General features: G+C 42.4%; 1 protein-coding gene across 3 annotated transcripts in view; it reads left to right on the top strand.

Annotated features, from left to right (window-relative positions):
* Nucleotides 1-22,265, top strand: part of chchd3a (coiled-coil-helix-coiled-coil-helix domain containing 3a) — a 71,895-nt gene extending 49,630 nt beyond the window's left edge. For 2 of the 3 annotated variants that reach the window (XM_078242619.1, XM_078242617.1), the window contains 4 exons: nt 6,451-6,521; nt 18,030-18,165; nt 18,399-18,436; nt 21,589-22,265. In XM_078242619.1, coding sequence (XP_078098745.1) covers nt 6,451-6,521; nt 18,030-18,165; nt 18,399-18,436; nt 21,589-21,598 — 255 coding nt within the window. In that variant the 3' untranslated portion in view covers nt 21,599-22,265. The remainder of the gene's footprint in view (nt 1-6,450; nt 6,522-18,029; nt 18,166-18,398; nt 18,437-21,588) is intronic. The other variant, XM_078242618.1, reaches the window with a different exon arrangement.
* The last annotated feature ends 1,335 nt before the right edge of the window (nt 22,266-23,600 follow it).

The following is a 23,600-nucleotide window of genomic DNA, read 5'->3' as shown; positions in this document are numbered from 1 at the left end:
TCCCGGGGCACCCGGTCATACGCCTTCTCCAGATCCACAAAACACATGTAGACTGGTTGGGCATACTCCCAGGCTCCCTCCAGGATCCTTGCGAGAGTAAAGATCTGGTCCGTTGTTCCACGACCAGGACGGAATCCGCATTGTTCCTCTTCAACCTGAGATCTCGACTCATCGACCGAACCCTCCTTTCCAGCACCTTGAGTAGACTTTACCGGGGAGGCTGAGAAGTGTGATACCCTGTAATTGGCACACACCCTCTGGTCCCCCTTTAAAAAAGGGGAACCACCACCCCGGTCTGCCACTCCTTAGGCACCGTCCCAGACTTCCACGCAATGTTGAAGAGGCGTGTCAACCAAGACAACCCCTCCACACCCAGAGCTTTAAGCATTTCTGGACGGATCTCATCAATTCCTGGGGCTTTGCCACTGTGGAGTTGTTTAACTACCTCAGCAACCTCCACCAGGGAAATTGATGCCAATCCCCCCTCATCCTCCAGCTCTGCCTCTACCATAGAGGGCGATAGTCGGATTTAGGAGTTCCTCAAAGTGCTCCTTCCACCGCCCCTATTACCTCCTCAGTTGAGGTCAACAGCGCCCCATCCTTACTGTACACAGCTTGGATGGTTCCCCGCTCCCCTCCTGAGGTGGCGAACGGTTTTCCAGAAGCACCTTGGTGCCGACCGAAAGTCCTTCTCCATGTCTTCTCCGAACTTCTCCCACACACGCTGCTTTGCCTCTTTCACGGCAGAGGCTGCAGCCCTTCGGGCCCTTCGGTACCTTGCAACTGCCTCCGGAGTCGCTCTGGGATAACATATCCCGGAAAGACTCCTTCTTCAGTCGGACGGCTTCCCTGACCACCGGTGTCCACCACGGTGTTCGTGGGTTACCGCCCCTTGAGGCACCTAAGACCCTAAGACCACAGCTCCTCACCGCAGCTTCAGCAATGGAAACTTTGAACATTGTCCACTCGGGTTCAATGCCCCCAGCCTCCACAGGGATGCACGAAAAAGCTCCGCCGGAGGTGTGAGTTGAAAGTCTGTCGGACAGGGGCCTCCTCCAGACGTTCCCAATTTACCCGCACTACCCGTTTGGGCTTACCAGGTCTGTCCAGAGTCTTCCCCACCCCCTGACCCAACTCACCACCAGATGGTGATCGGTTGACAGCTCCGCCCCTCTCTTCACCCGAGTGTCCAAAACATATGGCCTCAGATCAGATGAAACGATTATAAAATCGATCATTGACCTTTTGGCCTAGGGTGCTCTGGGTACCAAGTACACTTATGAGCATCCCTATAGCTCGAACATGGTGTTCAAGTATAGACAATCCATGACTAGCACAGAAGTCCAACAACAAACAACCACTCTGGTTTAGATCAGGGAGGCCGTTCCTCCCAATCACGCCTCTCATGTGTCTCCATCATTACCCACGTGCGCGTTGAAGTCCCCCCCAGCAGAACTATGGAGTCCCGACTGGAGCCCCATGCAGGACTCCACTCAAGGTCTCCAAGAAGGCCGAATACTCTGAACTCTTGTTTGGTGCATATGCACAAACAACAGTCAGAGTTTTCCCCCCACAACCCGCAGGCGTAGGGAGGCGACCCTCTCGCCCACCGGGTTAAACTCCAACGTAGCGGCGCCAGCCGGGGGCTTGTGAGTATCCCCACACCCGCCCGGCGCCTCACACCCTGGGCAACTCCGGAGAAGAAAAGAGTCCAACCCCTATCCAGGAGTATGGTTCCAGAACCAAGACTGTGCGTAGAGGTAAGCCCCCACCAGATCTAACCGGTAGCGCTCCACCTCCCGCACAAGTTCCGGCTCCTTTCCCCCACAGAGAGGTGACATTCCACGTCCCCCAGAGCCAGCCTCTGCTGCCCGGGTCTGGTCCGTCGAGGCCCCTGACCTTCACTGCCACCCATGTGGCAGCGCACCCGACCCCAGCGGTTCCTCCCACAGGTGGTGGGCCCATGGGATGGAGGGATGTCCGCCACGTAGCTTTTTCGGGCTGTGCCCGACCGGGCTCCGTGGCAAACCCGGCCACCAGACGCTCGCTGACGAGCCCTCCATCTGGGCCTGGCTCCAGACGGGGGCCCCGGGCTTCCTCCGGGCAGGGTCACTTCATCCCTTCCTCGATTTTTCATAGGATTTTTGAACCATTCTTTGTCTGGCCCCTCACCTGAGACCACTTTGCCTTGGGAGACCCTACCAGGAGCACAAAGCTCCAGACAACACAGCCCTCAGGTTCATAGGGACACACAAACCTCTCCACCACGATAAGGTGATGGTTCCCGGAGAAGATTATATTGAAAATGAGGGTGTAAAACATTTCACTTAGCCATAAAAGTAGCTAACTTTGCATTGCCACAGTTTTTTTCATTTATATAGAACATCTAGTGGTTCTCAAGAAAAGTGATTTAAAGAAAGAAATTGCTTGTATAAACTTAAAGAATAGTATGATTGTTAGTTACTTTAGATGAGAGATTGATACCACTCAGACTCTTATGTCTGTACGGTAAATATGAAGCTACAGCCAGCAGCCACTTAGCTTAGCGCAAAGACTGGAAATGGGGGCAACTGCTAGGCTAGCTTTGTCCTAAGATAAGAAAATCTGTGAGGTTGTCAGGCAACCAGTCTCTAGGAAGCGATTGAGCCTGGCTGAGAAATACCTGTAGTCTGGCACATAACTCCCTTAAAACCCCAATGTGTTTGGTTTTCGAAATTGACTGCCGGACATTTGTGTGTATTCTCCATCCAATGTACCGACTGCGCAGACGTTAGCTGTAAGCTAAACTAGCAATGGGCCGACCTTGTCTGTGGGAGTGTGTCTTGAGTCTCAGGTCGTGCCGCCCTGGGCAAATTTGCATCTGATCACGCCTTTCATTTGACTTTGTATCCAATCGCCACCTTTAAAATTTGCCTTGTGTTCTGCCTGAACACATGCTTAGAGGTGATGGTGGGCAGATACAGTTACCTTTAAATAAAAATGTGTATGAAGGATAGACACAATAAAAGTTTACCAGCCTATTTTCTTTCCTTAGTTGCAGAGTCACACAGCAGAAGTCTCATTTTCTCTCTAGCTCTGCAGAACCGTAATGTTGGCCATGGCGGGGTTTCTCCCCATTTCGGCCCTCCTGCTCAGCAGCAGATAAGAGAAAGAAGCCATCAGGACAGGGAGTTATTTGTTTTATTCATTAAAAATGTGAGGCTTTTTTTTTTCTAAATTGAGCTGGAGCCTGTGTTGGGATGCAGCTTCTATCGTCTCCATATCGCTGCAGTGCATTAGCAGTAATGACTTAATTTGTCTGTGACACCCCCCACCAGCATTTAGTTTGGCTCCAGATGAGCTACTGGAAAGCAAATGGAGAAAAGAGGATGAAAATAAAGAGAAACACTCAGAGATTTCAGAACAAGATTCTTGTACTGTAGCTACACATTTCTGTTCAGGCTTTGACAAAGAATTGCTCGACAGCAATTAAAAAACCTCTCTGTGAGACTTAAAACAAGGTTGTGTTTTGCAGCGCATAAAAAGATTTTATATTGGTCCAGGGAGAAATATTTTCACGCAAACTGAGCGTAGTCTCTCCTCTCTGGGCTAACAAAAGTTCAGGGCTATTCTCTAAATCAGTTGGGGCAACAGCAGGAAATCACAATTTGACACCACTCAGTAATCAGACAAATTACCATCTTCTCTGATCTCTCAGGTAGTGATTGAGGGTTTTTGTGAGTGCATGTCATTGTCTATATCTACTCAACAGGATATGTGTAGATGCTTGTTGCAGCATGTCTACTCATGTACCCATGCTGTGCGTGTTAGTTCTTTGTGCATGTAGGTGTCAGCGTGAACGCACATTGTTTGTGTGTGTGTGTGCGTACGCATATTGTAAGTGGTCCTGCAATCATTGTAACACATGGCCTTTTGTCATCCTAGGTGGACTAGTGTGCTGATTAGTGGCAGCTCTGCCATTTAGGCAGGTATTATTACCTTATACTTAGTATTCTAGACAGAGACTCAAATCCGTCTCTTTACGACTCTCTCTTTCTCTTCCAATGGCTCAATCTCTGCACCCAGGAGAAGTCTTATTCTTGCCTCTTTAGCAGCCCCAAAAATCTCTTTTTAGTCTTTTTATCTGTGAATAAGCTTCTCTTTTAAATCTTGTTCCTTAGCTCTTGACAGCTTCTTTGTCTACACTAAAAACCACTTGATTCAAGGCCAAGAGGGCACAGATACAACAGAAGCTTACAAGTTAACTCTTAAACTTTGGGCATACTTCTTTACTGTGTTTTACGTACAAACTAATGTCTGCCTGAGGGACAACTGCAGTGGGTCGGTAAAGTATTCAGACCCCTTTATTTTTTCCACACTACGTTGTTTTATACATTTCATGCAGGATCTTTTTTTGCCTTCTGAAAATTCATCCCTGAACATGCATCCTGAACATGTAAGGAGGGTTTCTTGAAGTTCATTACTTCATTTTTTACTCATGGGACATGGATCTCTGCATAGGCATAAATGATTTCCAATCAATTAAAGGAAACAAAATGTATCTAATTAATTTTGATGTGTCATAGCAAAGGATCTGAATAAAGCAGTTCTTTGTTTCAATTCAACACATCTATGAAGTATATAAAATAGATATCTAGCTATCTAGATAATAGCTATCTACATATTTAAAAATATATTTTTGTGTTGTTATAGAGAGCAGTCTAAAAATTGATGTCAAATAATCTAATTTGTTTTAAAATATGTCTGTAACTCCACAAAATGTGAACAAAGTAAATGACGTCATTGCAAATCCTGTGTCCATCCAAAGGAAGAGGACTCAAATCTGTATCAGACCTTGTCAGCGTTGCCATGTCCCATCTTCTGTTAGCTCTACAACACACTACTATTGATCTTTTCAGCAGCACAGTTCATTCCTATTGATCTTTTCTGAACTATGATGAATGTCTTCCCTTCAAGAAGGTTACGTCAGGGCACATAGGACAAAGAGGCTTACATTTGTCACATTTCTAGTATCTGTAATTTATGCAAGATGATTTAATTGCCTGGTTTTCAGTGATTGTAATGTTGATGGGTTAGCTGGTCACTGATTCTGAGTGCTTTTTGCACGACAAATTCTTCGCTTTAGGTTATTGTCAGGCCTTGGCTAATGCATATGCGGCTCAAGGATAATTATTCCTCTTTTAACAATGCACAGATAGGATAGAACTAATTTTTAAAATACCATTGTTGACTCAGAAAAGGCTTGTTTAATACTTCTCCGGAACCAACTTGCAAGACTAGCTTGCTCTGCACTAAGTCAAAAGCCTTTTTCTTCTGAATGTATGATTATTTTTGTGAACCTTATAAAAGTCTGCTTACTATTTAGGCTTAATACAGTCTGAGAGATCTTTAACCCAGCACAACATCATACAGTATTGACTGTGTAGATTGGGTAGCTCAACATTACCCCAACAGGTAATGGCACAAAACCTCTACTCTGTCTGATGTGAAAGACAATATGTTTATGCATGTTTAAACTATACTTTTTTAAATCAAGGTATAAGTGTAAGTATACCTTGTATGTGGAGTACTTAAGAGGAAGGCATTGGTAGACATTGCCTGTTTTGCCCCTGGATCAAACCTTAGACGACTCAATCAAGCCATCCATCGCACTTTACAACCTCTCACCATTTGATCATAAATGTGCATAACAGCAACTTAGGGCTGACAAAACAGTTCTTCCTCTAGTAGTATAAATGTTGTAGGAGTTGTGTTATGTGTTATATGGCCATGTTTGAGGAGGTAATTCAGGTTGAGGGGTCCTGCTATTGATTGATTTGCTATGGGTCACTGTGGGATTTTGACTGGTGGGCTGTACATTGTTCACTAGCGACCCTCTGACCTTACACGATTGCTGCCTGTTATTACTGCGGCCATTTGTGAGAGGATAAGCACAAACGCACACACAAATACCCATAATTCACACGTTCACACAGAGAGGCAAACGTGTGGTGCACATTTACACACACACAAAATAAAATGTGCAATATTTTATGTGCCAATATTTTTTTACCATTGCGGACTTCATACTGTATATCCAAGCACATACTCCCCACTTCCAATCTATATACATTACGGATCACAAAGTTAGCTTCCATGTTGTGGACAATAAGCCCAACTGGTAATAGACCAATGCTCTTAATATCTCTCTGCATAAAGTTTTAATGGAGTTTGGATGATGGTAGATGAGGCAGGGCTGCGCAAGCTCGGCTGCACTGTAGGTAGGACTATATCAGATCTGAAGTGTTACGAGGCATCACTTTGCTGAAATTTTTCCTTTTGCCTAAATAGCTTCAACCTGAAATCAGGAAAGATGTGAATACATTGGATGGACTTTTTTGTACACGAGATTACAATAACATGTCAATGCATTTATCTCACTCACTGGTTTTTCTCTTTGTCTCTCTGCAGAGTGCTCAGTTCTACAAGGTCACAACAGAGAACTACCATAAAGCTGCCGACCAAGTGAATGCCAAGTTCAAGTAAGTTTAGACACTGTCAATCCAAAGTAGATCAAAGGCTTTCACTCACCGACAGTTTAAGGTTTAACCCATTCTTTACATTTACTTCCAAAAATAGTACTTTCGTTGTTGCTTTCTTCTTTTATTTTTTTCCCCCCCAGAAAGGCCTTTTTTGTCATGCATAGTAGGTATTTATTTAACTATCTTGGGTAGGCTTCATGTGTGTTATCTAAAATGATGCATTCATTGCCGATTAGAAGTCCATGTAGACCAGTCAATACACTATAAAATTATGCTAACCACATTCTAAGCTACGACTTTCACTCAGTATCACATTAGCCCAACCCATTAGCTGATGTTGATGATCTGGTTTACTGATAAACCTGATTGCATGTTGATAATAGTTGACTTTCTTGTGCTCTTTTAATTTTTCAGTGTTAATGAGTATAATTTATTCTGTAAAACTTTATCTTCAACTAGACTTGGGTCAAACAGGATTATCAAATAATTTGTAGCAGTTTTATAACATGGGTAGCGTTTCCCACATCAATACACAAAGTATAAGATAACCCCTGTGTGCAGCAGAAAAGACTAAGCTTTCAAATAGTTTTGACTCCTTTTCCCTCTTATATTGAAACTCCTAGAAATATTAATAAGATATTTGGCATTTATTTTGATCCAAAGTGCATTACAGCACCATGAGTTAATATATGCTCCTCACTCTAATAATGCTAAGCTACTGTATGCTCTACATGTTACAGGCACACCTTGCAGTGAAAAGAATGTTTACTTCATTGAAGTTATTAACAGAGGAGGCAATATTAAACATCCAAACAGTCATGGATGTAGCACATATCCGACACATATATGTTACTCAAGAAGATGCAGAATCCCTCCACGTCTGTGTTCCATCTTTCTTCTTAATAGGGGGCCATTAGGCTCCATAGTAATGTAGGAGAAGTGGATGAAGAGCCTGCAGGAGGTGGGGTATGAATGGCCCCTGGCTCTAAGCTCTCCTCCAGGGAGGCTAGGCAAATTGTGTTAGCTTGTCATTAGCCAACACTAACACTGGGATCATTGTCTCCCTCAGAAATGCTGGAAACTGATTAGCCTAGTCCACCGGGGTTTTAGCGCTAGACTCGTGGAAGCTGGAGCTGAGACTTCACCAAATCACATTAAAGAAAGGAAAAAAAACACTGGAATAACATTAGTGCCAAATGACAGTGCTAACTGCAAGCTAACGTGCGGTTAGTCATGTGACACAGGCCTTTGCATGAAGAGCAGTGATTGGCTGATTGGATTATAGGAGGTGCATTAGCAGGGTTGTGACTGGATTACAATTGTGGAAAGGTAGAGGAGGGGGGAGTATCTGCGCGTGTGTGTGTGTGTGTGTGTGTGTGTGTGTGCTAATGAAATGGCGGGAAGGTCTGGTGTTACAAGACCGGGGCAGGGAAGCATTGCGGGGATCAGAGCAGAGGGTTAATTGGATTTAACAGGGCGTGTTTGGCCCATCTTTGTTTATGTGTGTGAGTTCATGTGTGATGGTGTATGTTTGTATGCACTCATGTTGAATATCTTTTGTGAACATAATGTGTGTGCGTTTTCTCAAAGCTCTCTCTCCCTATCTCTCTCTCTCTCTCTCTTATGACAAAGACCCTACAGAGAAAAGATTATATCTGTGGCCTCTGTTAAATAATAGCAGAAAATGTGTTTTGTCTCACACAGGCTTTTGATTTTCTCAGAGTTGAAAATGTCCCCGAGAGATAAAAAGAAAAGGAAAAGAAAAGCCAGAGCCGTATCCATACTTGATAGAATTACCATGTAATATGTTAATGTGAGGATGTTATTAAGTGTAGGAGATGACATCTTTTTTTATTAGAATGTCTTCATTTTCCCACTTGAGCTTATGTCAGTGCCACTGTAAAGAGAGTGATAGTACTTCAGGGATTGATTAGTCTTAGGGCTGATATTAGGCTATGGTTTATTATAGTGGAGAAGAAGATGTATGGGGCCAGAGTAGACTGCCTGTCAAGGGTTATAACATCTGTATATATGCTTTTGGGAGTTTTAATTAGTGCTTGTGGGTGGTATGTGTTTTCCATATGATGTCATCAGTTGGGAATTTGTGGGAATTCTGTAGGACACAACTGTGTTCCGTTTAGATCAGGAAAATCAGGTCTCAAGAATGGATGGTATTTGGAAGGAAAGTATGTATCATAGCTATATGCAGCAGCTGTTCTTATGCAGGCTCTTTGGGGTTGATGCTCTGTAATAGTCAACATGGGGAATGATTACTCTCACTACTACTTAATTTGAAACGGGAGAACAAGTGATTAGATCGGGACTAGACATTCTTGGTATTAAAAAAACAATTCAGCTGAATGACTAAGATGAAAATTTCACTCCTGTGTCACTCTCTTGAATGTCTCTCTCTTGTATCAGTAGCAGTCATACCTTTTTGGGTGAGTTTTATTATCGTATGCGATAAACACAAGTTAACCATAAAGTTTACAAATAGACTTCAGTAAGTATCCAGGGTGCATGTGTTCCATTTATCACACGGGTACAGTGTGGTCATTTTCCTTGGCTATGTTTAAATAAATAAAGTGTGAGAGGTAGGTACTCAAGGTGTGTGTGTGTGTGTGTGTGTGTGTGTGTGTGTGTGTGTGTGTGTGTGTGTGTGTGTGTGTGTGTGTGTGTGTGTGTGTAATGTATGAGATTGTGTGTGTGTGTGTAGTTGTTTGTTATGTCAGCAGTACAGCTGTTCCCTGCCGTTCTCCTGCAGTATTTTGTTTTCTGAGAATGATGTAGCGCTCCTAACCGGCACGCTACTGCATCACTGTGACCTCATTATATCCACAACCCACTAAAACACACACACACACACACACATATATATATATTCATATATATACACACTATACTATACTGTATATATCTATGAAGGGACATACACATATTGTATCTGCATTCTTTCACACTTTCTCACAGCTATAGTTATATTTTTTATTATTATGATTACATAATACATAGAATACAATCCATCTAATTTCTACATGATGCTTCAAAAACTTAGTGCCATCACAATCCAAACATTTTTTATAGTTTTATTGTTTTCCCCCACAAAATGGACACATAAACAATATTGTCTGAAGTGAGTATGAACAAATACTGCACAAACTGTAAACCGGCCCCTCTAGTGTCTGAAATTGTTGCCATGAATCATAAACTGCAGGGTGTCAGCCTGGTCTCAGAGACCTAGACAAAACATTTTGTGTACAGCTCTTCCACATATATATAAATAAACACAACATGTAACAAATAATGTAATCATACAGTATATTAGAAACACACACACACACACACACACACACACACACACACAAAACCAAAGCTTTTATTCACTTTCCCCATGACACTGACTGCAGATAAGAGTTCCCAGTTGCCTGTGGAAAGGAGGCTATCTCTCCCTGCACCTGATTTATATCCTGCCACCTTCACCACTAGCTGTTTATCCAAGTCTGATGTATTATCACACTGTCCAGCACGGAATGTGTGACCTTTACTGCACGACATGTATGTAAGAGTGCAAATGTGTGTGTGCTTATGTATGTGAGGATGAATGAATAAGAGTGAGCTCACATATCGTTGCTGTCGGGCGAAAAACTTGTATTTCCTAAACCGTTAATTTGAAAACATTTTATTGAGCTATTTACCTCCGAAAAAAAATCATCTCATCACTGGTTAAATATTTGTAAAACCCACAGACAGATGTAAAGGGTATAAAAATGATGAAATATGGAGATACAAGGTTTCTGTCCGACAGCGACGATATACACGTGGATATCTGCTTTGGTGTGTGTGCGTGTGCAGTGTCTCGACGGGCTGCGGTGACCCAATGGGGATTTAGTTTGAAATGCAAGCTGACAGGCATGGCGGAAAATGATAGATGTGAGATTATGCGCAAAGATGGAATGTGGAATGAAAGAACAGTGGCGTAGTGGTCCTAAACCTCCTGTCAGTGCTAACCTTTGGTGGGGCTTTGGGGTTCTTTGTTGAAGCTAGTCACTTTGTTTGTGCAGGGTCCCTACAGATTTGAGATGGGACAGGGACATCTTACATTGGTGAATGGGTGGGTCTGACAAGGCTGTGTAATACTGAAGGATTGAGACCATCACCTCTTATGTCTCCATCTCTCTTCTTAGTTCTCAAAAACTTGGATTCTTAGCTTTCTGCCTTGATGGTGACATTTGTGATAAGATCATAAAAGGCAGTGTATTTTCACACTTTTGTGACTGAGAGTGAGTGAGTGAGTGCGTGCGTGTGTGTGTGTGTGTGTGTGTGTGTGTGTGTGTGTGTGTGTGTGTGTGTGTCTAAGCCAAGCATTTTTCGGTTCCGCCCCCCCCCCCACTACAGTCGGCCATCGAGAATAAAATCTCATTTTGGTCTGTCACTTTACTGTCACTCCTCTCCTCCCTCAGGCTACACGCTCACTCCCTGCTTTTGTCGGTTGTTTATTTTTTAGCCCATTTGAATACATCTTTTTTTAATTTAATCCAGTTGACAATAACAGCAGCCGCCATCCTCGCTTCGTCTCTCCGCACACTCACACAAAGGTGAAATGAGGAGGCGTGGAGCAAAACTTGTTGAATGTAAATGGCTCGTTGTTTTTCTTCATAACACTGGTGTTCTGTACTGCATCGGTCAAGAAACCACACCTGTCTGTCTTCTCCTCCATGCCATATAGGGGGAAAGTAGATCCCACTCATCCCTCGTTCCCTTATAACCATAAACAGTTTGCAATCAACAACTTAAACATCTTCTCTTATCTACATAAATGCATTGCCCAATATTACCAGCACTCTCTTTAGTAATGGAGTTGCTGCTTGTTAAGTGTTCAGTGCAGCATTTAAAAAAAAAAGTGCTATTGTCAATCTAATTCTGATACTTAATTTTAATTATTAATTAATTATAGTAAACAAACACTGGTCAAGTTTATTTCCAGGAGTTTAAGTTTAAGACCACATTTCCTTTATTTGCTACAAACCATTGCTTCTTGTCATGAAGTTTGTGGACACAAAATCAGGAAACCCCATGCAACCTAAATGCAATCCAACACATAGCCCTGTACCAAAGCATTGCAGGACTATTGCGTTGTGCATTTATTTTATCTTTCACATTACTGAGGAGGATAAATATGCTGGAGGAAATCCAGCAGGTTTTCTGCTTAATCCACCGTGCTGCTACAAAATGTAAATAAGGTGTCGGGGCTTTCCATTTTCTTGGCATCGCTCCTGTTTGTTTAAAGGAATAATTCTGACGTCCCAAAATTAATGAAGTAATGATTTATTATGTTTAATTGCGCCGAGCAGAACTTTTAATTACTAAAAATGACAGGAATTAATTTTGCAGGAAAGTTATTGCAAAGCACTTCAGAGGTGTTTTTCTCTGAAGTAGTCGTCAGCGAGTCAGGACAGACTGAGCAGCGCTTTGACCCCTCTGTCAGGTGAGGGTGAACCACAATTCTGTATCTAGGCAACTGGGGTGCAGGGCCAAGATGGTGGTCAGCTGAGGAGACAGAAGTCAATAACTGCTTTAAAAGCTCTTCTTTCGGCCTTAAGAGCTTCGCTGTGTTGGCTGGAAAAAGCACACACAATTCCAGGCACCTGCGTGGGCACATACACCCGATGCACATACACACCTTTTAGTGGCTGATTTAGTCACTTTGCTGCATTGGAAATGCTCGGGAAACCCACTCAAAGCTTTTATTGCTTTTCTGTATTCTTTGTTTTTTTGCCGCACAGTGACATGGATGATGGAACAACATGTACATGTAGCATGGATGATTGTTTTAATTTCAAGTTGTCTTTCGGTATTGGTAAACATCTTTCAGCTGCGATGTCCATCTTCTTCTGCTTGAGGCCAGAGACCAATCCCCATGTACGAGTGTAAAAAGAGGGGTCAGGAAGGACATACGCTCCCTTTCTTTTTCCTCTCATCCACTCATCCTTCTTTGTCTCCCTCACTGCTCACTTACAAACAGTGTTTTCTGTCTTAATTTAAATCTCTCTCACTCACTCCCTCTTTGTTATTGTCTGCTTTTGCCTCCCTCGCTCACTCATACTCTCTCTCTCTCTCTCTCTCTCTCTCTCTCTCTCTCTCATTCAATCTCTTATCCATGCTGATGGATTTCACTGTAGGGGGTCACTCAGGTCTGCTTTTAAAAAGCAGCGTGAGCGAAATGTGTGTCATTTTTCTCCTTAACTGGATCATTTATATTTATTTACCCCCCTCGGTACTGACGCCTGCCTTAACTAGAGAGAACATGAGGGCTTTTAAAGGGGGAACCGGCACCCACCCCTTAACCTTATTAACCCCTAAGTGGACCCAAATGATGATAAATAGAGAATGTGGTGATTGGGAACTCAATCTAGTGGCAGGCAAGGGTAATCCATACTGTCGATGAAGCTACAGTATGTGTGTGTGTGTGTGGGTGAAAGAACATCAGTTAGAGATTGGGGGAGATAAATACTGGCAACATGAGTGAAATCTGAACAAATCGGACTTCTACCTGTTTTTGGTTCTTTTTAATCATGATGGAATGAATCAAATGGCTTCTTCTTGAATTTTGTTGCTTGCTTGCTTGCTTATTGTTAAAGATAAATACATTTTGATTCCTTCGTCTCTCACAAAAGCTCTATAGGGTAGAGATGGTAGAGAAGGGTATTAGACCTTAGTATATTTTTTTAGTACCAAACAAAATGTGTGTGATCTATTCTTTGATCAGGTTGACAATTTCAGAGACTTAGTGTTAGGACTAGTGTTTTATGTAGGAAAATATGTATCATCATCAGGAGCAACTTCCCTTTTCTTAAATAAAATAGGGTTTCGAAGAAAACTGTAAAGTTAAGGTATCAATAAAATAGTATGGTTTGGGTATTGGTACCAAACCTTATAGTATTGTGTCAGCACTTGTATCAAAAGTTTTCAAATAACCTCCAGCCTTAGACAAACACACATCCTATTCATCAATGATGGAAACCACTTACTTTTATTTATCTTGTGTCATTTTTTTTAGCTGGATGTAGCCATTACATATAATCCACTGCTTGCTATGTTAGCTTGTTATAGGAAGAAAGCTGTGCTACTGCAGTTGGAGTGAACATTTTTACAATGGACATTGAATGGACAGTATTTGTTTGTCTGTACGCCTGCATGTCCCTTTGGGCACTCCTGTGTGTATCTGTGTGTCTTTGTCTTTCTTCGAAATTATAATGTATCTCAAACTATGACAGATGAATGTACATGTTTCCAGATGTGTCTCGTACTTTGTTCAACTATTGAAGCATGTTGTACCCTTAACAGAGATCTATGAATGTCATTGCTCTACATTGTTACAGCAGATGGTGGTCATGGTCAATATATGTTGGTTTGAAAAATGTACTGACACTGTTCCTCGCTCAGTCTATTGGCATAACACATGCATATTGTATGAAAATCCCAACATCGATCTCAATACGTCCCCCAGCTTGCAGTCAATATGTCCTTTGAAGAATGTAGCCGTAGCTATAAACCTCAGAATACGTCCCCTCCATGGAAATGTGCTGACTTGTGCAGCAGGGGGGGGCATAAAAGAAAGGATTGTATTAAATGATATAGGGACACCTTGAGGAGGGAGACAGACAGTGAGAGTAGTGAGCAGGTAATCTGTTCTGCCTTATTATGTACATGTTAAATGGGACACATTCACCCTCTGATATCATTTCTGCTCCTCCTCTCAACCTCGTCGTCTGTTCTCTCCGAAAGGAGAACTTTACAAAGGAAGTGAGCAGAGAGCTCCAGGAGTGTTTTGTGGAGGGCCTTTCTCTGCTTCTTCTCCATCTCTCTTTTCCCGTCTTATTGTCTTTCCTTTCTGCCCTCTGTCTCTCTGTTTCTCAATGAAGTGCCTCCCTCTCTCTCTGTTATAAATGCCCCCCTCCTCTCTGTCCGTTTTCTATTCTCTCTTTTTGTCTCTCTCTCTCTCTCTCTCTCTCTCTCTCTCTCTCTCTCTCTCTCTCTCTCTCTTCCTTCTCTTTGTTACTTCTGACACAGAGCAGAGAAAACTGTAATGTAAATATCTAAACCAACCTTACTCTGCCATTCCATTCCTATCAGTGGACAAAGCAATAGAGACTTGTGTGGTGGGGGTGGGTGGATAAGGTGTTATTATAGAGACCTTTACTGCTCCTGATGGCACGAGGCGACCCCTATATGACTGTTTAGATTTACTGTCTCTGGGGTACAGGGATGCAGTACACACACACACACACACACACACACACACACACACACACACACACACACACACACACACACACACACACACACACACAGTGCAAATAATAACCAACTGTATCTGGCTAGATGTCTCTATTTGTTTCCCAGCACATGCAGTTTTATTAAATATCCTGTGACCCTCTGGGGGTTGAGGGAGGGAATAAAGGAGAGAGGAATAAAGGGAAGCTAGAGATGGGGAAATAAGGAAGAGAAAAAGATAAGGGGTGGGGGGCATTTATTGGCAATGGCTGCTTTTATAACCTGTAAAATAAACTATATGAGACCAGCAGTGTCACCAAGAGGGCTTATATCGCCATATTTGGTTACAAGATTATTCTACGGGGTCAGTACCGTTTTTGCATCTGCTGCTCCCCCTGCTGCATAGCACTACAGCAGATACTATGGTAAATGACATTTACACCTAATGTAAAACTGAGGAGGGAGGGAGGGAAGGAGGGAGGGTCTTTTCCTACCAGCTCTGTGGTTGTGGTTGGCTGCAGGAACTTAATGTTATATTTAATGATAGATGATAGAGGATGCAGCGTGCCGCCACAGAGTATGTGTGACAGTGTTATTGTCTCCATGATAAACTCAACCACTGTCTCTGCCTCTTCTCCGCAGAGTGAACCAGAGAGCAAGCAAAATAGAAGTACCACTGTCTAGTTCCTCATCAAGAAACGCGCTTCATTTCTATCCACCATCCTCATCCTCTTTCTCTTCCTCCCTTCCTCTGTCCTCCTTTCTCTCTCTCTCAAAGGCCATTACTGGTGATAAACACTGTGGTGTGTATCAGCAGGATGCACCTGGCATTAACGCAAACGCTTAAGAAAGTAATTAGTGGGTGTATGTGGCTCCTCTCGTCCCTGTAGATGCCCATAGGCGGTGTAATAAATGAGCGCCAGGATCCATAGGAATAGGATGGCAGCGATTTCTGCTAGCACTGCTGTCATCGTTCAATACCCTGACGCAGAGCAATAGCCTTGTCATGCCTCCTAGCAAATGACTGAATTTCTCCCCAATGGATCCACAAAATACAGAACTTTCTCCACGCCTGACAGCATAATGTTCCAGTCTGCACTCAAAGTGATAAGACCTCCCACGGAATCAACCAAAATGTAAAGGAAGTGTTCCAGATTTTGGGAAATATGCTTATTCACTTCCTTGCCGAGACTTAGATGAGAAGATTGATACCACTCCATAAATATAGAAGTTACCACCACCAACCGGTTAGGTTATATATGGCTATATATGGCCACTGTGTCGGCCAAGAAATGGTCCTGCTTCCGGTCTCTGGCTAAGCTGAGCTAAGCTAACTGTCCCCTGGATGTACAGTAGCATATTTACAGTACAGACATGAGAGCGTTATGAATCTTCTCATCTAACTCTTGGCAAGACAGCAAATAAGCGTCAAAACTGACTATATTTACTCTTTGAAGTATTCCTTTCTAGCTTTAGATAGAATATGCCTTGTCCTGTTTGGCCTCTGAGCACTGTGGTGGATGGGGAATGAAGAAGTGTATTGATTAATCACACCACTGTTGAAGTTGTCCAAGGTGCAAAGAGCACCTCTCATCTTGTCACAAATTGTCACTGACCTGCACTTACAAGGACTATAGATTTTTTCCGGCCTCCCTAACAAATATGACCATGTGGTGATGATCATATGTACACAGACTGCACCAGCTTCCTGCTGCATTGCACCCTGGGTAATGACCCATGCGACCAATCCCCTGCTTTGTATGCAATGGGGGGGATATTTTCTTACTCCAGGGGGAAAAATCAAACCTCTGATTCTCACTACACTCTGATTCTCTTTCACACCCATGCAAGCCGTTTAGTGGGGCAGATGGAGTGTCCTGAGCACTGGTGTGAACAAAACGATGACACCGCCATTAGCATAATAGCCCTACCATGCACATGTGTCGTCATTATGGTTTTTTATGGGGTGTGTGAAGAGACAGACAAAAGCAGTTAATATTGGGCAAGGCATCAGCGCCGGCGGTACATCCCACTACTTAGATTGGCTAAAGGATCCAACCCTTGCATACATCTAACATAAGAGTCCTATTTAAATGAACTGAAGTTTAGCGTAGCATCTACTGTATCATTAGAAGTGCTAGCATCTGTATCATACCAGCTAAGATAGCAGCATTAAAGCTGTAGAAGACCTCAAGGACAGACTTGGGCGTGCTAAGCTAGTGATGTGTAGCCTATAACCAGACATATAAGCATTCACAGTCTAGAATAACAACCTTCTCGTGGATGCTAAAAGATTGAATTTGCAATTTAGACCACTCTAAGGTGACAGCTCTCCAGTTTGTAAATGGTTGACTTTCAGGGAGCCATTCTGAATCAATGAATGGATTCACTACTACCCAGCAGAGTGATCAATTCTCTTTTCTGTGGTGCTGTTTTAAATAGTTTTTAATGGTGGTAAGACATAAGAACAGGGACCAATTTAAAGGAAGGTACACTTAGCTTGCCGGTAATTTAAACCTCATTATAATTATTATCATCTCATTGTAACAACTAAGCCTTATTGCTTGTCTAGATTAAACCAATGCCTTTTTCTTGTTTACTCTGCATTTCACATTGATTTGCCGAGTTAGCTTCTCTTCCATGCAGTCACGTAGCACTGATGAATCTCCCTTTTCAGGGGATGAAGCCATTGTTGGAAGCTTTATTGGACAACTCCTTATTGTCCGTTTTTAGAAAGCCCTCTGACCTTTATGACAATATGCCGTAATACCCCAGTTCACCCCAGCAGTGGAGGCTGGATTGACCTTCTTTACAGATACAGTAATGTTGATTCTTGCTTCAGGTGTTTTGGACTGTAATGACAGTAGCAGTAGACAAGGCAAGGGGTGTACACACAGTAGACTGCAGTGTACCTCAGTGGGCTCTAACAATGCATTGGCTCTCTTGAGATAAATGACCATTGACATGCTCTTTTTCCAAACCAATAATATGTCTGTATTACTCTTCTCTTGTTCTTAATTTCTATAGCTCATACTCATTCTGTCAATCTCTCTGTATTGTCCATCCTGACACATTTTCCATGTTTTCTTCATTTTCTGTCCATCTTTGATTCTCACTCGCACATTTATCACTGTCACACATTTGTTCTCTTGACCCACCCTGCCCTCAATTCTAACACCATATATTTTGTTTCCAGTTTTCACACTATTTCTCTCCCCTTTCTCACCCCCATAGGCGGTATGAGGCGTATCCTGTGTGTGCAGACCTGCAGGGCCAGATCCTCACATGCTACAGGGAGAACATTGGAAAAACCCTTCACTGTTCCAACATAGCAGCCCTTTACCTCCAGTGTGTCAACAATGCCAAACAGGTGCCTATTTACGGAACTAAGCTATTTGTCTTTTATCAATTGTCATATCTTATGTAAACATAATTTAAAACACTACACTAGCAACTTTTGCATATGCATGTTAAGTTTATGTGTTTTGCATGCTTGTTAAGTGAAAGGGATGAGCATTTCATTGTGTTCAACTGTAGTCTTTGCACTTGAGGAAAATAAAATGTTATCTTCCAAAATAACGATGTTTTTTCCCCTCTGAAAAGAATGACAAGTATGTGCATGCACCCTCATGGACAGATATGTAAGTTGTAGCGCCTCCTAATCCTGTGGTTTAGCTTCCAGCTTAATTGATGTGTGTATTACAAAGTAGCCCCGTGTGTGTGATAGCTACAGCATACGTCATTGTGCTCATAGATGTATGTACGGTAGCTAAAGTTGAGCAGCCTTTCCCTTTTTAAATGTCTAAATGAATGTAATACACACACACACACACACACACACACACACACACACACACTTACTTACTTATACACTATCATCCATTTACATGTGCTCGCTTCTTGCTTTTAGACAGGGGAATATAATTTCCACTGGGCTACTGGCGCCTGAATAAAGCCCACTCTAAATAGCCAGTTTAAACCTTACGGTCTATTTCCATAATACCTGCTGACACAGGCGTTCCCCTGACTGTCTCTGTGTGTGTTTTAATGTAATAAGACTAAGGGAGTAGCTGCTGCTAGTTGGATACCATTGTCCTCCCTGGGCTCTCTCCTTTCATTGCCAAGTGCAAATGTTTTTCCGCCCTCCGTCTCCCACGGTCACACACTGTATGGTAATAGTAATGTCACTCAGGTTGATATTAACTTGATTCCCCCTCTCGCACTTTGCAATATGTAACATCACTTGGCCCCAAAAAGGCTCAATTTACATTCATAGAGCTTTTCTATTAGATTTTTTTTCACAATTGCATTGTTTTGCCGGAAATGAGGAAAGCTGAGTTTTGAGTCTCTCGCTCACTCTCGTGGGTATTAGTATTAGATCTAAAAGTCAGAAGCAGGCAGATTTTTAAACCATACATCATTTAAATTGCACAATGTTTTATTCATCGCTTGTGTGTGTGTGTGTGTGTGTGTGTGTGTGTGTGTGTGTGTGTGTGTGTGTGCATTTAAGACAGCTACCTGTAGCATCGTCTCGATTCAGCAAGGGTACATACATAGTCCGGATGCTGTTATGATCTTGTAAATTGTTTGGAAGCGAGCCTGAGACGATATGTTAATCCGCTTGTGTTTATCACCCTGCGGCAATCACGGCACACTCCTGTTCGTCTTAGGGACTTATCTGTATAAGACTTACTCTAAAAGTCATTAGGTGAAAAAAAAAAAAAAACAGTTCTGTGATAAGGCTTTAAAGGAATAATATGCAGAATTACACAGCCGACAAAATAGGGGGAATGAGGTAGGATTGATATGAGCTGATGCAGTTTTGTGATTAGGATGTTTACACAGCTTTATCAGAGCCGAGCAGGAAGCTGCACTGAGAACAAATGTCAGAAGACATGACTTTGACCTCTGGAGGTCAGAACGTGCCGTCTCTCATCTCGTCGCCCTTTCTGTCAAAGACACTTAATAGCATAGGTTATCCAGTTTTCAAACATCAAAATCTCCTTCCTTCCCTTTCAAATCTTAAATTCCACTAGATGGGGTAAGGATGGGGATGTCCAAGATGTCATCTCGCTGTGGATACAAAATCCCCCAAATCTCAGTTTTACAATAATGACCAGCGGAGAGGAAGGCGTTGTCAGCAGCTCGGCCTTTGTCACTGATAATTAGGGTTCTTATCGCCACAGTCATTGATAACATTTAGACTCACTTTCGTTCTCTTTTGTGCCCTCTTTGCCCTGCCACCATCTCTCCTTCACTCCATCCACTATCCCTTCATCCCTAGTCGAATTTCTAATGCATTCAGCACTTAACAGGTCCAGATTGCAAACAGGGAGGAAGAGGCAGTCGAAAGGACAGATAAAGTCTCTTTCTCTCTCTTTGTATGAATAAGACTTTATCACGGAAGCTGATCTCTCCATCTACCACTTACCTCCTCATTCCATATTCTCGCCACATGACTGCGTCTTGCCCACTATGTTTTCCTTCTCCACTTCATTTTTTAGACGGACCCTTCCATCTCCCTTTTACTCTCAAAGGGCCAAGCCAGATCCCTGTTTGCGGTGCCTGTTATGTTTGCACGGATCAAAATGAAAAAAAAAGAGCTGGCTCGTAAAACTGCCACCAACACCAACTTTAGTATTGACATTTCAATTCAATTTAATATTTTAATGATTTAATTTGTCCTTTCAATATTTTTTTAGACATCAGTAAATCTTCTGGAGCCATCTCTCCAATCGGTGATTACATAAAAGTTAATTACTGAGATCTGAGAATATGTCGATATTAAGTAAGAAACGCAAGCTGTTAGACACCAATAGAGGTTTTAAAGAAACCCCCAGGTTAGCCACACATGCCTGGTAGTGAAAACAAATGTGACGAATAAATTATTACCCAAAGTCTCACATTTGTATCTGTGCAGGTACACATAAGCTTAGTTCAGAGGTGGGATTTCTGTGAGATCACTATGCTCAGAAAATAAATCATACCTCATTTATAGGCCTATATGTGTGTATATATGTATAGATATATATATATATATATATATATATATATATATATATATATATATATATATATATATATATATATAGTGATTTTACATTGCCATTGTATCTCATGTTCCCAGATCCAGTGCAGAAGACCACTTTGGTACTGTAGATACAATTTTATCATAACCAATAGAAATGATCAAAATAAAGCCCAAGTTCTAATGAACTGGAATTATCCTTTCAGTGATCTCTTTAAAGTCTGACCAGTGTTTGGCAGACCGTTTGTGTCAATAATCATTTCATGGGCAGATCAATGGTGCACAAAATAGTTTTTTTTTACTGATATGGACCTATGTCATCCACAACACCATTATTAAGTTGGTTAGTGAGGAAGAAGACATTTTTGTTTCTTACTTTCTATGTCATTCTCTTCCTCGTGTCCCTTGTTTCATCTCCTTTCTTAAACTCTTCACCCAGTTTTTATCCAGTGGCATCAGCTGCAACAGGCCAGTTCAAATGGTTATTGACAGGGAGTGCTGGGGATTTGTGGTTGCACTTATCGCTAACATGGAATCCACTGCCCTCAGGTCTTTCTCTCTTTTCACTACTTCTCCAACTCACTTCATCCTCTTATACTTACTCCATCCTCCACCCTTTATTATACTCTTAGGCCTTTCTCTCTCTGTATTGTCTCTCCTTTGGGACATAATATCTTTCTCTTTTGTTTGTTTGTCCATTTAGAATTTTTTATTTATTTTCTTCTCCGTCTCTCTAATGCACCTTCTCTCTGTTTTTGTCTGCAGAACAAGTTGAGAACTGGGGGTTAAGGAAGAGTGAGAAAGAAAGAGAGGGCAATGAAGAGCTCATTTTCTGGGATTACTGATTATCGACCGACTGACAAACTGACCAAACCAGAGTGGAAGTGAGGAATGAGTCAGCACCAAGACACACACCCTCAAAACCTTGTGGAGAACCGGACCACAGTAGAGGCACCGAACACAGCACCCTGATAGAGAAATAGACACGTTTTCCCCCTGATTCTTGTCTCCTTCCCCACCTCTCTTACCTTTCGTCTAGCTCTATGTACGTAGGGATGCATTGACACTGTCTGCCATTTTGGAGAAACGGCAGACTGACAGGACCTAGCAGGCCTGAGCTTGGCCCGCGGTAAGGACAGTAAAAATGAACCGGAACAACCACAAGAAAGCAAGCCCCCTCTGTCACAAGCCACTTGGACCCATCCCCTCTCACTTCAACACTGTTAGGAAAATAAAAATATATTTTTACTAATTAAAGTCAGTCCTATTTTGGACATTCATTGTTTTCCTGCTTTTCCATGCACATGTACGCATCTGTTTTTTCTTTGCATTTGTTCGTGTGAATTTGTGTTATGTTAATAATGTAATCTGCGTGTTGAGTATTCATCCAGAACAACACTTGTGACAATGTCTGATCAGAGGAAATAAAAGATGAAACGATACAGGAACAGTTGTTGAACTTTTCTCCATAATTATTCAGTGGGCTCTGTCTCTCCTCGTGTGTGTGTGTGTGTGTGTGTGTGTGTGTGTGTGTGTGTGTGTGTGTGTGTGTTTTATGCTAATTACAGCAAACATTGTACATTTTTGATGGATACGCGGCCCTCGTGTCACAACGACATTTTGAAAAACGGAGTGAATGATCCCAAGAGAGGAGGACTGAAGCGTGGAAGAAATATTTGTCCCAGATGTTCTGGTTCATAATCTATCTTTCTCTCTTTTTCTCTTTCTGTTGTATGAATCCTCGGTGCGCTCTAGCTATTCTGTGAAAGAGCAGGGATCTCTACGTCTTCCTTATCCCCTCATTGTCCCTCTTTCCTTTTACTTGTGTAGTTCTTTTGGTCTTTCTCTCTCGTCTTCCTTGAGTGTGGTTCTTCTCTGCTCAGTCTCCCAGGCTAATGTTGGTTTAGAGGAGACAGCTTCTCTACGCTGTCTGCACTCAGCCAGACTCTCTGGGTTGGGTTTAACTGGATAGACTGATACTGTGTGTGTGTGTGTGTGTGTGTGTGGTTTGACAGTGTGTACTTGTGGGTGGGGTAGTAATGCAACCATCCACACACTTTTTATGCAGTAACAGTGTGTGGGAGGGACACTTGGGTCTGGGTTTGATGTGGAGCCAGGTGATCGCAGAGAAGATGTTATCTTGATTCTGCATCAGAAGAAGTGTATGTGATAGACAGAGCGAGAAAGAGAGAGGCAGGCTGTGTGTGTGCGTGCATGCGTGTGATTCGTTGTGACTAATCCACCTCTGTCAGTCAGCTGTCCTTTTGCTTTTTGACTTTTGGGGTCTCGTAGGGGTGAGGGGTTGACTTCTATTATATGGCGTCTGTGTGCGTGCGTTGGAGGGTTTTTCTAAAGGTTGGGGATAATAGCTATTGGTGTTCATGGCAGGTGTTTCTCCACAGAGAAGACCAAGCCCCTTCTTTTTCCATCCTGTGACACAAGCTGCAGGACTACTCTATCTGACCCAGTACCTCCTGAGCCAAAATAAGTGATTGAACTGTGTATTATGTCTGTAATGAGATTATGTCCAACCTGATAACATTAAAAGGTGATTATAGAATCATGAGGTTCAAACATGGGGATCACCTTTTCCTTTTAATGGCCTCCCCCACAACCTCAACAACCTTTATTATGGTTGGAGAGCTTCTATGAAAATAATCCATCTTGACAATGGCTTGTATACAAAGAGTTGCTAGTGCTCTTGACTCTTAAATTCACAAAAAAGAGAGCATTTTGCTTAATTATTCAATGTATTTCCTGAGAAACGATGGGGCAAC

Source organism: Sander vitreus, chromosome 23 (assembly GCF_031162955.1).
Source record: "Sander vitreus isolate 19-12246 chromosome 23, sanVit1, whole genome shotgun sequence".
NCBI lineage: Eukaryota > Metazoa > Chordata > Actinopteri > Perciformes > Percidae > Sander > Sander vitreus.
The sequence above is the reverse complement of the archived record's forward strand: the minus strand, read 5'-3'. Positions and strand labels throughout refer to the sequence as shown.